The 16,303-nt window shown below is 35.4% G+C and overlaps 1 protein-coding gene across 2 annotated transcripts in view; it reads left to right on the top strand.

The window, feature by feature from the left end:
* LOC111439724 (glycine--tRNA ligase, chloroplastic/mitochondrial 2) overlaps positions 1-13,635 on the top strand; it is a 31,487-nt gene extending 17,852 nt beyond the window's left edge. For both annotated transcript variants that reach the window (XM_023077264.1, XM_023077265.1), the window contains exons 14-35: positions 1,558-1,644; positions 2,074-2,175; positions 4,222-4,285; positions 5,002-5,057; positions 5,906-5,977; positions 6,900-6,982; positions 7,301-7,349; positions 7,626-7,688; positions 8,017-8,106; positions 8,177-8,263; positions 8,506-8,577; positions 8,673-8,731; positions 9,438-9,531; positions 9,623-9,841; positions 10,865-10,959; positions 11,052-11,142; positions 11,217-11,321; positions 12,391-12,429; positions 12,519-12,608; positions 12,832-12,933; positions 13,035-13,202; positions 13,339-13,635. In XM_023077264.1, coding sequence (XP_022933032.1) covers positions 1,558-1,644; positions 2,074-2,175; positions 4,222-4,285; positions 5,002-5,057; positions 5,906-5,977; positions 6,900-6,982; positions 7,301-7,349; positions 7,626-7,688; positions 8,017-8,106; positions 8,177-8,263; positions 8,506-8,577; positions 8,673-8,731; positions 9,438-9,531; positions 9,623-9,841; positions 10,865-10,959; positions 11,052-11,142; positions 11,217-11,321; positions 12,391-12,429; positions 12,519-12,608; positions 12,832-12,933; positions 13,035-13,202; positions 13,339-13,437 — 1,986 coding nt within the window. In that variant the 3' untranslated portion in view covers positions 13,438-13,635. The remainder of the gene's footprint in view (positions 1-1,557; positions 1,645-2,073; positions 2,176-4,221; positions 4,286-5,001; positions 5,058-5,905; positions 5,978-6,899; positions 6,983-7,300; positions 7,350-7,625; positions 7,689-8,016; positions 8,107-8,176; positions 8,264-8,505; positions 8,578-8,672; positions 8,732-9,437; positions 9,532-9,622; positions 9,842-10,864; positions 10,960-11,051; positions 11,143-11,216; positions 11,322-12,390; positions 12,430-12,518; positions 12,609-12,831; positions 12,934-13,034; positions 13,203-13,338) is intronic.
* The last annotated feature ends 2,668 nt before the right edge of the window (positions 13,636-16,303 follow it).

Here is a 16,303-nt window from a genome sequence, read left to right as displayed (position 1 = left end):
TAAAGGAAGGTTTTTTTTTTTTTTTTTTTTGTTAGTTTTGCATTTTGCCTTGTGGTATATTTAGCCTGAGAGAAACTGTAAATTTTTTCGTGGGGTGGAGGGTCTGGGGAGTATCTTTGGGATTTGTCTAGGTTTATTTTCTCTTAATGAGCGTCAGTGTTTTTTGTAACTATCAGCTTAGCCTTACTCCTTTTTGTAATTGTTTCATTTTAAAAGAAGATAATTTTGGAACTTCCCTGCTTGATGTGGATTAAAAAACTTCTTTGTTTATTAATTGGTGCGGCATGGTGCTTTTATTAGGAACAATAGAAAATGGACAGTTAGAAAGTTACTATGAGGAAAGAAAAGGAACATCCTCATTTAAATAAGCAAACTCACGGTTCTTTCCTGTTTGTATTTCTTTCGTTTCATGAAAATGCAGTAGTAGAGAAATTGTTGAGAACCCAGGCCTAGCAGAATTTCCGACAATATTACACTAGTATCTGCAATACATGCATGTTTAGACCCTCAGTGATCAGAAAAATGCGGACCAAAGATGATAAACGTCACAAATTGTTGATGGAATATGTATATAGATGCGAATGATACACTATGCTATTTTGTCATCCCTCTTGATTTTTAAAATTCCATCAACACTTATAAATAACCGGACCTACTTGGTGTCACAATTGTACTCTTGTTGCAGCGGGACAATGATGGTGCGATATTTGTTCTAACCTAGCGAACAAGTCAATCGTATGGAAGGTGGACTTTGTGGACAACCTTGACGTAAGATCGAGCCTCAGGTCATGTTTGAGAGAAATGTTTTAGAAAACATGAGCGAGGAAATGCATCGAAAACAATTTGAAAAAAAATTAATGTTATAAACTAAAAGCAAATAAATTAATGTTATAAACTAAAAGCAAATAAGAAACAACCACAACTTTGGTAGCGTATAACCTGGGTAGGAAGAATTGACAACTAGTCACATGTTCCTAGTACATTTTGGGGCATTTTAACTCTGGCGAGTGTAGATATGATTTTGATGACGAGTCATACACCCCCATATTGACACAACAAGAATAATAAAGGCTTATCTAAAATGAAAGCAAGTAATAAGTGTTTGAAATTGGCATGCGGCCATGAACAACACTTCCTGGACAAGTATGACCGGGATATTTGACACGCAGTCACATGCAACACTTCTTGGGCAAGCATGACCGTGACACTTAGCACCATTACTCGGAAGTTGAGAAGTTACTCTTTAAGTTGATCCAGATGGCTATATTTTATTATTTCTATCCACTATATCAAACCCAATATTTTATTTCTGTTGGTATTTTCTTCATATTTATATCATTTAATACTCTATATTTTATTGTTTCTAAAGTAGTAGAGCTCGAAGTGTGTTATGGCAATTTCCTTTTCCTTCTGTAACAGCTTAATTCTCCAGAAAGTATTCGTTCTCTTATTGTTGTTTTCAGGGAAATAACTATCATTACTATAATGTTGCTATTAACAAGCATTATTTTATCTCTCTGCTAGTTGATATTGACTAGGTACGACTTTTTATTGCAGCTCAAAACATATATGTTGCAGTTACTTGAAAAGCATAGGCTAAGCCATGGTAATGTGCAAGCTTTTGGCACACCCCGCAGGCTAGTGGTATAGCAATAACTTCACACCCTTTTAGCATGTTGGCAATGTTTTGACGATCTTTTGTTAATTTTGAGAAGTGATGATGTTGTAGATTTCTTTTGCAACCAGAATTCATTTGGTTAGGTTAAAACAATGTTGGCCCATATCTTGTCTAGGTGCCTAGAAATGAGAAGAGGTCGTAATCAATTTTCCCTATTAAAAGGGATCCAAAATGCTTGTTGAACATACTCTAACCTACCACAGGATGAGGAAGGAAGGATTAGAATTCACTTTAAACAACATCTAGTTAATTTTTTAGTTTGTTGGCGGGTGGGGGTTTACTTTGCCTTTTGGTGTGTTGTTGGTTAGTTTTCTATTTTGGTGCGCTTTTAGTTGGTTTTGCTTTTCTCATGGTGGTTGCTGTTCATGATCTTTAACGATTTTCAACCTTACCAGGTCACAGTTGAGAGTCTGTGCTCTAAACAAGTAGAGAAAGAGATTGAAGTCAGAGGACCCCCTGTTTCAAAAGCTTTTGACGACAAAGGAAATCCTACAAAGGTGAATGTTTTCTTATCATTTTGATACTTCAAACTCGAAAGGTTTCCCATTTTTTTCACGAACTTGATTACTCGAGTTGCATCGTTGAATAAGTTATGATCAGACTTCCAAGTATGTTATGCATTCATAAAATGGACGATGCATTTTACGTTCAACGAACTTGTAGTTCTACTATTTCAGATTTTTGTTTTCCGCAAGGATGAATTCAACTGCAATCTTATTGCCATAACAATATAATATTTTTTTTTTAGGAGAACGAATGTGCAACCTCTACGTTGTTGAGGTGTGTGGTATGAAAACTTTGCCAAAGATCCAGATTATTTAGGGGAGGGGGGTCTACCATTATCTAGCAAACATTTCAGTGAACCCTATTTGTCATCTCATGTTGAATACCCTTGAAACTATGAGCTGAGCTTATTGAGAAAAGTGCGATGGCAATTCTTTGGGTGGGTATTAGAGTAAATGATGCCAAGATGTTGAGGATTTTGTGAGAAAAAAAAGAACCGTACTCGTGGAACCTTAGTTATACTAAAGAAACCACCTATCTCGTCGGCATTTTAGTTAACCCCATTTATCATCTCATAGTTTAGAATTCTCTTGAAACTGTCAAAAGATTAGCCTTAAGTTAGGAGTTATTTGAGTAATCTCATTGATACTGTTACCTTGTGTCAATGGAATTATTTAGATTTTTTTTTACCTAGTATCTAGGTATTTAGTTAGTCTTTTTATGTTATAAAAGACACATGTACTTCTATGAAAAATTAATACGAAAAGAAGAAATGTGAGGAAGATAATTATGAGAGCCATTCTATTATTATGGTAGGTTTGATTAATCAGTGTGCCTCGTAGCTATCAATCTTCCACCTTAACCAAATTTATTCGGAGACTTCATAGCTACCTTCCACCTTAACCAAATATATTCGGAACTTCATGACTGTCGATCTTCCTTCGTGACCAAGGTTCTTTTAAATCTTGAAATAGAGGAAGAACAACCTCATCCCAACAACGACTTGTATAAGAATGCTATTGTGGTCGTCAATGTTTGGTTGTGATATCCTGCAAATAACTCATGCATACTTGGCCAACTCCAGTCATCTGTAATTGTTCATTCCTGCAAAAAAAAAAAAAAAAGTTTATAAATTAAAAAAAAAGTCATTTCTTGTTCAAATTTTTTTCAAGGATATGGTTGAAATTATATTTGAATTTAATGTATTCCTATGTACAAAATTTTGCATGACAAATACAGTTAAAAGGCTTCTAGGGATGTCGAGCACGTAGGTTCCCTGACATTTTGATATGTGTGATATTGTGATACTGCAGAACAAACTCTGTACCGGGGGATATTTTATATTGTTAAATCATCGATCAATCTAAAAGGTTAAGCGGATGGGTTAAGTAAAATTTAATTATTTCAACACTTCTCTTCACTTGTGGGATTCAAAATTTGTAAAATGTCCAATAGTGGAAATCAATAGTAATGAGGAAGAAAAAGATCTTATTGAGGGTTTCGAACATAGGACCTTGTGCTTTGATACCAATGTTAAATTACTGATCAACCCCAAAGCTTAAGCTGGTGGGTTACGGTAAATTTGATTATTTCAACAAATATATTTACCCCACTTATTTGTTAATTCCCACTTCGAGGTTAAAGTGAAAATGTTCTAGTTACATTGCTCTCAACTATTTATTTATTTTTTCTTCTTTTCTTTTTGTATAGTGAGTTATGTTTGATCTTTTCAAGGTTATAATATTAACAGCTTTTAATCACTTTTTGATGAAAAAAAAAATTGTTAAAAATATCTCCCTTTTTCTCGTATTCGGTTTGCTGAGTAGGGTTATGTCCCCCTTAAATCTCTCTTGTTCAAGCTTGGGCTGATTTTATTTTACCTTCCCCTCATGCTAGTGGGCAAATCAGAGTCCTTAGTTTCAAGTGTTGATTTCTTAAAAAGTAATTTATTGGATTCTACAAGCCTACATCAAATTGATACTTGTTTTGTTACTTATGGAAATATAATATCTTCACTGAGACCAAGTACTTTGTGTTAGGCTGCTGAGGGCTTTTGCCGCAGATACTTCATCTCAGGTGAATCGTTGTACAGGAAGATCGATGGTAAGTCTCCAAAGTTGAGTACTTAAATCCCAAGTTTTCATTAAAGGTTCAAAATTTAAAATTTCCTTTGTAATTAGATGGCTTGTTTATTACATTCCCATTTTTCAATATCATGTGTTTTGTCCAAACTCAATAGGTGTCTGATCAAAAGGCTATTCTATCTCTTTAAATATTCTTGCACACAAAATTTAATTTTTTTTTTCTTTTTTTCCAGAGATCAGGGTTCGAGGATAAAAGGTTGTCCATTAAAAGTGAACTAAACTTCAAGTTTATAAAAATATACAAATAACCTCTATTACACGCCTACAAATAGATTTTATCCATTGACAATAAGAACAGGGGTATTATCTTCTACATTCTTTTAGTTGATCATCGAGTTTGAGTTGGTTATATCTAAGCTTTTAGATAATAGCTTATAAAATACTTTCGAGCTAAACCTTGGGCGGATCATACTCGAAAGGGATATATTCTATAGGTTGTACCTTGTGTCCTTGAGTTAAACAAACTGAATCTTGAATAACTGTTCTCAACGAGCCTTGCTTTTTCCTGTTCTCCTCAAATCTGGGTAAGGATACATAACTTTCTCATGTTTCCACAATGAATGCATTCTTCACGAAACGCTAGAAGTCTATTGGAAAGTCACTCCTCTTTCGTCTCAAGTTCATGATGTCATAATGGTTCCTTAAGATTTTTTTTTTTTTTTTTTCATATTTCAGGAAAGACAGAGTACGTATATGCTCGTGTAATGGAGTCTTCTCGGCTTGCTCTAGAGGTTGTAATGTTATTTTCCTCTTTCCTCACTTCCTTTTGTATGTAGTATACTTATCTGCATATTTTTTCTTCCAAAAAAGAGAGAAAACTTTACGTTGATATTTTAAAAAACGTAATTATGACCCTCCCTACAACGTACTTCGAAAAAGAAGTGCTCCGAGAAACAAATCTTACACTTGCAAAAATGCCTCTCAACTATAATTGATTATATTGGAGGAATAATCAGAAACCAGTCTTGTTTGTGAACGCGAAAATTTGACTTTTAGAATTTTTTTTAAATCAATTAGATTATCTTTGTTTGAGACTACTTTGGTCTGTTGCAAATCAAATACTCTAAAGATAAATCTTTAACCGCATTAATCCATGGAAATCTTGCTTTACTTTTCAGCTTCATTCCATTCATCCTCCTACGAACCACTATCCAAAACCCATGAACACTTCGAAATGCTATCCTATGACCCATTTTGTTATCTATTTACTTCTGTATTTTCTTTAGTCCTAAACATTATGTATTTTATGCGAATTATTTATCATTTAGAAGTTAGGTGTCCCTTAAAAAAAACTGCTTTTATTGGGAGTATCAACAGTTTTGTACCCACTAATTCAGGTGATGATGTTTCAGTGAATTTAAAAATGTTAAATGCATGTCCATAGTTAATTTGAGTATGTCAGTAAGTTATGGTTAGTCATCTTAGCCTCCAAGTTAGTTTTGTCGAAATCTCAGTATAGTTGATCCTGATGGTATTGATCATTTCGTAAATACATTGAATATTTACTTGTAATATATTACAACTGTAGGTTTGTAGGCTCTTCTAATTTTACTCTAATAATTCTTTTATTTTGTTCCAGATTTGTTCTGAAAATTTACCTGCCATTATAGCTAAAATATCATTCCCAAAGTCGATGAGATGGAATTCTCAGGTATGGACACTTTCTCTTTTTCATTTGAAGTACCGAGCTGCTGCAGTCCTTTTTTTTTTTTTTTTTGTGTTTTGGTTAAAAAATTAAGTGAAATGTGGCCAGAAATTTATTTTGTGATTTCTCTTCATAATATCTCCATACCCATACAATGTGCACTTGAGCACGATGAAAGGAAAAGAGATTAAGTTCGTTAATGCTCCCCATGTGGTATCCAAAATATGCTACTTAATCATACGATTTTGGATGCTAAAATGTTGAAGATTGAAAATAAAAGTATAATCAAGGGCAAAAAGTATCTTTATCACGAACTGCAAGATCCCACATCAGTTGTGGAGGAGAACGAAACATTCTTTATGAGGATGTGGAAACCTCTCCCTAGTATATGCGTTTTAAAAACCTTGAGGGGAAGTCTGAAAGGGAAATCCCAAATAGGACAATATCTACTAGCGGTGGGCTTGGGTTGTTACATGAACACTTTAGTACTATTGGGTACGTGCAGTTCCAGCTAGGTTGAAAGGAACTCTTATATCTTTTTAATTTAAAGATCCAGATTGGAAACACTATGCAGTAAGAATCTTGTGTTTCACTTTTTATAGGAACAAGAACAATAGTCTAGTACAAGATACATGACGAGTTATAGAATTTTTTTGGCATTAGTTTGGTCGGTAAAAAAACGAGACAAGTTGCTTTGCCACTGAATTTGGGCAAATATTTGGGGTTGGTAACCTTTTGCACTAGTTCATATCTGAAACTCGATCAAGATGAATGTTTGGATTCTCTAGGATGCTTCATCAGGCCTTTTGAAGTTTCGTCAATCATCATATGTTCATGTTTATGAAAAAGAGATTATTTTTAATTTCTTTAAATATCCTGTACTTCACTTTTTCTGGATATGTCACTGCCCTTTACTGTTGATCTGCAGGTCGTGTTTAGCAGGCCTATTCGCTGGATTCTGGCGCTCCACGGTGATGTAGTTGTTCCATTTTCATATGCTGGTGTTTTAAGGTGATATATGATCTCTCCCTGCATCTTTGATGTCTACATGTGAAATGTGAGACGTGCATGAGAAAATTTATGAGCCTTAGCTCTTTGGTTAAGCTGAGGTTTTTTCTTCACATGTGGGCTCATATGTTAATTTGATATCCATAAAGATCAACATGTGAGCTACCAATATCAATTGGTTTTTTTATCTTCAACGATGGTTGATATCTTGACAAGGTCGTAAGGGCGAACGGGAAATGTGCACTCTACATTCAGAATTATTTATTTTGCATATTATCTTGCCGTATACCTGCACATTGACATCAAAACTTTTCTATCTAGTGGGAACACTTCCTATGGTCTTCGTAACACTTCTACAGCTATTGTTAAGGTGAGTTGTGTTATTGTAATAACTCAACAATTTGTCATTCCCAGTGGATTTCCCATATGTACAAGGAACAAGCCCTTGACTTAGCCCAAATCAAGTTAACTTTCAGCTCAAATGACTTAAAAGCCCAACCTTGAAGTAATTAAATAATAATATATCTATTAAAAGCCCATCTCGATCAGTGAGTATATATCCTTAAGCTTTTGGGTTGAGTGGTGATTCCATGTAATATTTTCTTGCATTTATAGTATTTGATTATTGCTTTGGAACCTGTCACAGGTAGATAGTGCGGAATCTTTTATGGAGGCAATGAAGGATGCTAAAATTATTCTTGAAGTTGAGGTGGGATTAAGAATTTATTTATGACCTTTAAAGCATTTTTTTAGTTTACAATTAGCTAAATTACTATTTCTCCATAAATATGTATTTACATGATCCAAGTGATGAACACAATTTTTTAGTGATTTAAAGATGTCAATGCTTTTTTTTTTTTTTTTTTTTCAATACAACAATATGCGGGTTGCATGATTCAATTCTTCGACCTTGTGGTCAAGGATACATGTTTTATGCTAGTTGAACTATGCTCATATTTGCTAAATATGTTTGTGTCTACCCATGGCCTTTTATGTGTGTTTTTTTTAAATAGTTAAATGACTACTTGCTTTCATAGGACCGCAAAAGAAAAATCTTGGACCAGTCTTCCATATTGGCACAAAGCGTCCAAGGGAAAACTGTTATTAATGAGGCCTTGCTTGATGAGGTAATTAGTTGTGATGTTCTTGATTTCATTATTCTAAGGATGTTCTTAACTCTTTACGATAATGCGTTAGGTTGTAAATCTTGTCGAGAAACCTGTTTCAATACTTGGAAAGTTCAATGATTCCTTCTTGGAGCTTCCAGAAGATCTTCTAACAATGGTAAGGTTTTAATGTTCATCCACAAGATCTTCTGGTATCATAATTTTATGCTATGTTTTATTATATTTCCCGACACGAAACAATGCCTGCTCGTGGAAGTTCGCTCTAATTTGGTAACTCCTTTCACAATAAATTTAGATATCTCTCTTGCAGCATACAACCCTTCTCTTTTGTATCTACTATTCTTCTCAGTTTGTGCTGGTTTAGCAGTGGTGTCTCAATTTTTTGTAATTGTCTATCAGGTTATGCAGAAGCATCAGAAATATTTTTCACTTAGAAATGCTAATGGAAAGCTGATGCCATACTTCATTGCTGTGAGAGTCACTTTGTCAATCTGTAGATCTCAATATTGTACCGTCCCCACGTGAAACTCTTTTTAGTTCATTTTTGGTTTGGATTTTTCTTTCAGGTAGCAAATGGAGAAATTGATGACAAAGTTGTAAGAAAAGGAAATGAAGCCGTACTAAGGTAGTTTTGTATACGTATATTCCTGATTATTTCAGAGTTGTAATTTGGACATGTGCATAATATGTGTCACGATGTGATTTTCGGCTTGATCGTGACTTAAAGTCCTGAAAATATAGAAGGAAAAATAAAACACGGTAATATTTTTTGCATTCAATACCGAACATAAATACGTTTTATTTACCAATCCAAAATAATGTTTGAATATATTTGGCCCGGTGAACACAACTCAAAACATTAACATAGTTGAAAACGGTGTTGTTCTGTTTGACACCTACTCTAGATCCACTCCCAACCTCGACCAACTCCTTAGTTACATGAAAAACATGGAAAACATGGAGTGAGTACAAATACTCAGTAAACTCTTAACTCTTAATTGTGTCACGAGGGTTGCTGGGTCCACACTCTTTCTTATTATGTTCTTGGCCTGAGAACTTAGGCCCCTAGATTCTGTTTTTTGAGTCTTGAGTTCTTATCATTATCGAGCCCAAAGACCTTGGTTGATTGAAAAACAATAGAATAATATCTTGAAATGTTTGAAGCTATTTTTTTCAATGATGAATAAAGTTTATATAATTGTGCTTATTGCTTAAAAACTTATTTCAATAAAATAACTTTATAAGTAAATGATGTCAAACACTCTCTATTCCCCTAGCTCAGTCATTGATGCAGAAATCTAATAGTTAAGGCCTGTTCTTTTCTTTTTCAGAGCTCGCTATGAAGATGCCAAATTTTTCTACGAGACAGATACAAGTAAAAGGTTTTCTCAGTTTAGAAATCAACTGAGCGGTATCCTGTTTCATGTGAGTTTTTAGTTTTGCAGTATCATGTATGAGTTTTTGGCTCTATGCATGTTCTTCTACTTCTAATAGCCCATGTTTCTTTTAAAAATAGGAAAAATTAGGATCAATGCTCGACAAGATGACACGTATGGAAGCAACGGTTGTGAAACTAAGCCTTGCGATGGGAATTAGTGAAGATTTGCTTGAAAGTGTTCAGGAAGCTGCATCCCTTGCCATGTCAGATCTTGCTACTGCTGTTGTCACAGAATTTACTTCACTTGCAGGAATAATGGCACGACATTATGCGTTGCGTGAGGGTTTTTCAGAGCAGGTACTTTGTGTTATATATTTTGTCTCCCCCATAACTTGTCAGAATATTGCAGGTTCTTGTTCTTAGGAGGAGATAGCTGCTGGAAAATGCAGATTGGGATAGCTGGCAGTGTGAGATCCTACATTGGTTGGGGAGGAGAACGAAGTATTATTTATAAAGATGTAGAAATCTCTACCTAGCAAACGCATTTTAAAAACCTTGAGGGAAGCCCGAAAGGGAAAGCCCAAATAGGACAATATCTGCTGGTAGTAGGCTTGGACTGTTACAAATGGTATCAGAGCCAGACACCGTGTGCCAGTGAGAACGCTGGGCCCTGAAGAGGGGAGGATTGTGAGATCCCACATCGATTGCAAAGGGAAACGACATCGATTAGAGAAGGGAACGAGTGCCAGTGAGAACATTGTGTCCCGAAGGGGGTGGATTGTGAGGTCCCACATCGGTTGAAGAGTGGAACGAAACATTCTTTATAACAATGTGGAAACCTCTCTCTAGCATACGCATTTTAAAACTTTTGAGGGGAAGCCCGAAAGGGAAAGTCAAAGAGGACAGTATCTACTAGCGGTGGGCTTGAGCTGTCACAAATAGTATCAGAACCAGACACCAGGCGATGTGCCAACGAGAAGGCTGAGCCCTGGAGGGGGTGGACACGAGGCAGTGTGCCAGCAAGGACACTGGGCCTCGAAGGGGGTGGATTGGGGGCCCACATCGATTGGAGAAGGGAACAAATGTCACCAAGGACGTTGGGCCCCAAAGGGGGTGGATTGTGAGATCCCATGTCGGTTAGGCAGGAGAACAATGCATTTTTTTATAAGGTTGTGGAAACCTCTTCCTACCTAGCTGACGCGTTTTAAAAACCTTGCCTGATTATCTAGTTAGTATTCGTACAAAAAAATACTGCATGCCTAATTATCTAGTGAGTTAAACAATTAACCACTCTATCTTTGAGTCTAATATTTTTCTTATTATAACTCTTGTCAATTATGATTTTGACCTGGATTCCCTGTTTTTGTGATGTTTTTCCAGATAGCAGAAGCCTTGTTTGAGATTACACTTCCCAGATTTTCTGGTGATATTCTTCCAAAGAGTGGTGTTGGCATAGTTTTGGCTGTTGCTGACAGGTCAACTACGCCCAAACTTCATCTAAATTTCCCTTTTTTACTATCTTAGTAATTTATTGCTTTAAGGTTCTCTATTTTTATGTGCTCTACAGATTAGATAGCCTTGTTGGCTTATTTGCTGTTGGCTGTCAGCCTAGTTCTACCAGTGATCCATTTGGCTTGCGGAGAATTTCTTATGGCCTTGTAAGTTATTTTAAAATGTTCAAAGGAGACCACAATTACAGTTGAATAAGTGAGTTGGCAATGGCTATTTGTAGGTCCAAATATTGGTGGAGAAGGATAAGAATCTTGATCTAGAGCGAGCACTGAGACTGGCAGCTGATACCCAACCCATTAAAGTTGATAGCAACGTTATTGATAATGTGAGAAGCAGTTTTATATTTTAGATCTGTGAAAGTTGGATCAACGTATTCCTTTCATAATGAGAAGAATAAAAGGTTAAATGGTGATATCAAATAGGGGCAATTACCTGTAGCCGTGTTTTTTTGTAGCAATTATCCCTGACCAAGCATTTTTATACCAATGCATCTGGGTGGTGTCTTAGCAACGATAACTATAACAGCCCAACCCCACCGGCCGCAGATATTGTTCTCTTTGAGTTTTCCCTTTCGGGCTTTCCTTCAAGGTTTTTAAAACGTGTCTGCTAGGGAGAGGTTTTCACACCCTTATAAAAAATGTTTTGTTTCCTTCTCTAACCGAGGTGGGATCTCACAATCCACCCCCCTTTGGGACCAAACATCCTCACTGACACTCGCCTCTCCAATCAACGTGGAATCTCACAATCCACCTCCTTAGGGGCCCGGCGTCCTCACTGACACTCGTTCTCCTCTCTTCAATCAATGTGGAATCTCACAATCTACCCTCTTTGGGGCCTAGCGTCCTCGTTGGCACACTGTCTGATGTCCACCCTCCTTCTCCCTCCCTCCCCCCCCTCGGGGGTCAGTGCCCTCGCTAGCACACTTCTCAATGTCTGGCTCTGATACCATTTGTAATAGCCCAAACCCTCTAGTAGTAGATATTGTCCTCTTTGGGTTTTCTCTTTCGGGTTTCCCCTCAACGTTTTTAAAACGCGTCTGCTAGGGAGAGGTTTCCACACCCTTATAAAGAATGTTTCGTTTCCCTCTCCAACCGATTTGGGATCACACAACAATTCTCTTATATCCCTCTTCCCCCTACTCCTAAGTTATATCCTTTCCTTAATACACTGCCAGGTTTTTTGGTCCAAAAAAGAAAAGAAGAATTAGCCGTAACTTCTTTCATCATGCTCCTATTGTTACTTGTTTCTCCTATATGTAGAAGTTCTATGTCCAACTTGTACATTTTGTGCTGTACAAATAATATAAATGCTTAAATAATTCATGCTTAATCTCTTACTGTAATTCAATAAGCGTCATGAATCATGACCATATTTCTAAAGTTTATCCTTTTCAGGTAAATCTATTTGTTACTCGAAGGCTCGAACAATTTCTGGTAAGTGTAGTCTTCAAACGAAACAATCTCGTACCGATGCATCCTACTAGTAAGACATAAAAGTTGTTTCTTTTATGATTCATTTGCAGGTGGATAAGGGTTTGAATTCAGAAATAGTTCGTTCAGTTCTTGCAGAGCGTTCAAATTTTCCATGTCTAGCAGCGAAGACGGCTCATAAAGTATATATTCGTTCATCCATTCTTTGTTATTATATTATTATGTGAGATCCTATATCAATTGGGGCGGAGAACGAAACATTCTTTATAAGGATGTAGAAACCTCTAATTAGTAAACGCATTTTAAAAATATTGAGACGAAGCCCAAAGAGGACTATAATCAGTCTTTTTTTTCTTTTTCGTGATCATTTTTTTGCTTAAATGGTGTTGTTATGGAATGATTTAGATAAATGCTATGTCGAAAGGCGATCTGTTCCCGAAAATCGTGGAGGCATATGCACGTCCAACAAGAATCATTTCTGGGAAGGATGTTGACAATGCTATGGAGGTACCTCATTACAATTCTCTGTTCATAATGAAAATGTTAAGGTTGTTCTAATTTATCAACCATTCCATGTTTCTCTTTGTACTTGTTTATTATCTGTTAAGGTTGATGAGGCTGCCTTTGAATCAAATGAAGAAAGAGGTCTATGGAATACGTTTTTATCAATCAAAAACCAAGTTCATCCAGGCATTGAGGTTGACGAGTTCTTTGAAATATCTTCAAACCTCATACAACCACTTGAAGATTTCTTTGAGCATGTCTTTGTCATGGTGGTATGTTCCCGTCTGCCCATAATCTTCTATCGTTTTCAGATTTGCTACCGCATTGGTTCAGCATAAATGTTACGAAAGTTTACCAAATAACTCAAACATGTTTTTGTTCATAAATCTCGTGTTCATTCAATGACAGGACGATGAAAAGATCCGTAAAAATAGGCTGGCCCTTCTCAAAAAAATTGCAGATCTTCCAAGAGGCATAGCTGATCTTTCACTTTTATCAGGATTTTAAGCTCTACAACTTCATAATGCAGCTAACAAATATAGCCATTGGAAGGGGAACTATTATTATCACAGGCTTGCGTAATGTATCATGTTGAGGACAATTAAGTTTTGTAACATTCATTTTTCCTCTAATCCAAGTAAATTTTGAGACCTCTAATCCAATCTTTTGCTATTGATTTAACGTATATAATTATGCTTTGGACCTTGGAATTGTAGTGATTTTACATCCTTGTTACTAAGGAGGTTTTAAGAATTAAATTCATCATTGTTCATGTTCAAATTATCATTACTTGCTAATGAACGTTTGATGGACATGGAGTTCGAATAAGAAACTTGAGCCCGATAATGTAACGATATTACTTTTCTTTATAAAAAATAGAAAATAAAAAATAAAAAAAGTAAGATGACCGCTGTTACATGTATGTCATAACGCTCTTGTACAACAAAAATTGTTTAAAAAGACTAGTGACACCATTCTTAGAATATAGGAAAATTTCTTATGAGACGTATAAATATATTCATGATATTTCATTCATGTTTATTATACTTGCAATATTGTAGCATTCTTTAAGGCATAAAAATGTGATCATGTTAGCATAAGAACCATAATCAACATAAAAGGAGTATATACATCACAAAGTTCATTTGGATATCATAATGTAAATAATAACGTGTAATGGGGCTATAAAGTATGTGTTATTCATGCGTCAAACAATTTCATCCAACCTAGCTTGTAAACGTTCCAATAGGAAGCAAACTTACTGTTTTAGGCTCAACTTGGTACTACCTAAATTCATTCCAATTTAGGTTGATCTATGGTATTCCATTCATTCAAAAAATCAAGCTTAGAATTTATTCGTGGAGCATTTAACTTAAATATATGAAATAGTGTTACATATTATTAAAAGTCCAAATCACTAGCTATACTAACATTTTTTTTTTTTTTTTTTGGCCTTAATTACATTATAAACAAATTCAACATAGTTTGAAATGGTCAAAATAAGTCAACCAAGCTAGCTAAAGTCTACCCAAGCTAAGGAAGTCGATCAAAGATTTTTTTTTTCTTTTTAAAAAAAATATAATAATACTATACACAAAGAACTATACACATTTTAAAAGAACTTTCCTCTTCGAAAGTATCTTAAAGTTGGAATAACTCAGGGAACTTCTCCATAAGTACTTCCCCCGTTCTCATGTTGCCTCCTCTAACTAATGGTTTTGCCGAAGTACCTTAATGAATGTACTCTCTCTAGTCATAAGGTCTTTGCTTCTTGGGCTAAAATCTGTACAAGTCTTTTCTCATAGCTCAGGCTTTCGTCTAACTGCAAAGGTTCATAGTCTATCACATTGGTATGGATGGTCATGTAGTTATAGAGCATAGATATGTGGAACACGTTATGCATATAGAAAGGGATGATGGTAGAGCCAATCAACACGCTATGATTTGATCCGGTCTAGAATTTTGGAGGGCTCAATGAAGCATGGGCTTAACTTGCCTTTATATCTAAACTTCAAAACTTCTTTCATCAACGCCTTCAAGAATACCTTGTCACCTCCTTCAAACTCTAAGCTTCTACATTTTACTTGGAAGTAACTTTTCTGTCTACTCTCGACTGTAAGCATCCTCATCTTAATCTTCGATTTCATTGGTAGCTTAAACCAACTCTAGTTCTAACAACTCGAGTTCACCCATTTCGTCCTAGTATACTTGGAACTTGCATTGTTCCCTATAAAGAACCATATAAAGAACCTTGAACAAAGTCATGTCAATGATTGCCAGAAAACTATTATTATAGGCGAAATTTATGAGGTGAAACTTGGAGTTCATCTTGAAAAATTCAACACATAGGCACATAGCATGTCTTTTAACATTTGATTTAGACGTTTGATGTAATACCCGAAGGTTGCTTGTAACAATTGGAAATTTTAAAAAAATAATAATACAAGTAATCTCATCTCTCCTCTAAACTCTCACATGACTTTTCTCCTAGAATACTCAACCAACTCTTCACCTCTTGTGCGAACCAAAACAAAAACAGAAAGAAAGTTTACGATAATAGAAGGAGAGATGTAATTTGAAAATGTCAGATTTTACCTTTTCCTTTTTTTCATATTTATTTGTTGTCATTAGTTACTTAGAAATCAAATAAGGTCGCCATTTTTAGAAAAGAAAAGAAAATTAGAATCAATTTAAAATGGCTTCATTTAATTGCATAGCCATTTTTTTTAAGAAAGAGTTGATTGAAAATGGAAGTATTGCAAATAGAAGAAAAAAAAATGATTGATTCATCTTATTTTTAGGAAAGAAAAGAAAAATAGAATCAACAGGAAGCGAGCCCTGACAACCTTTAAAGCAGTTATCGAGGAACGGGAGCTTACGTTAATTAAATTAGGGAGTACTCCAGCTAAGATCAACGAGTAAGTGGCATTTCTATAGGATAGACTAAAAATTGTATGAGTTATGATGATGTATGAATTGTGTCGACGATGTCGTATGTTAGTATGTGATGATGTATGAGTTATGATGATGTATGAGCTGTATCGTATGATGTCGTATACTAATATGATGATGTATGAGCTGTATCGTATGATGTCGTATACTAATATGATGATGTATGAGTGTATGACGATGTATGAGTGTATGACGATGTATGAGTTACAATGATGTGTGAGCTATGATACTTGATGATGTGCGTAGTATATATATATTTTGATGAATGACGTACTTGATATGCTTGATGCACTTTATGGCAATATGATGAGTATAATGATTGCATAACGTTTACCTTAATGTGATGATACTTTTTATATTGAGCATGCTATATGATGATGAGTGTCATATTGTATCATGTGGTTAGATCGACATAGGACAT

The sequence above is a fragment of the Cucurbita moschata genome, unplaced genomic scaffold (genome assembly GCF_002738365.1).
Source record: "Cucurbita moschata cultivar Rifu unplaced genomic scaffold, Cmos_1.0 Cmo_Scf00103, whole genome shotgun sequence".
Classification (NCBI taxonomy): Eukaryota; Viridiplantae; Streptophyta; class Magnoliopsida; order Cucurbitales; family Cucurbitaceae; genus Cucurbita; species Cucurbita moschata.
Note: the sequence above shows the minus strand (reverse complement) of the source record. Positions and strands in the feature narration are given on the sequence as shown.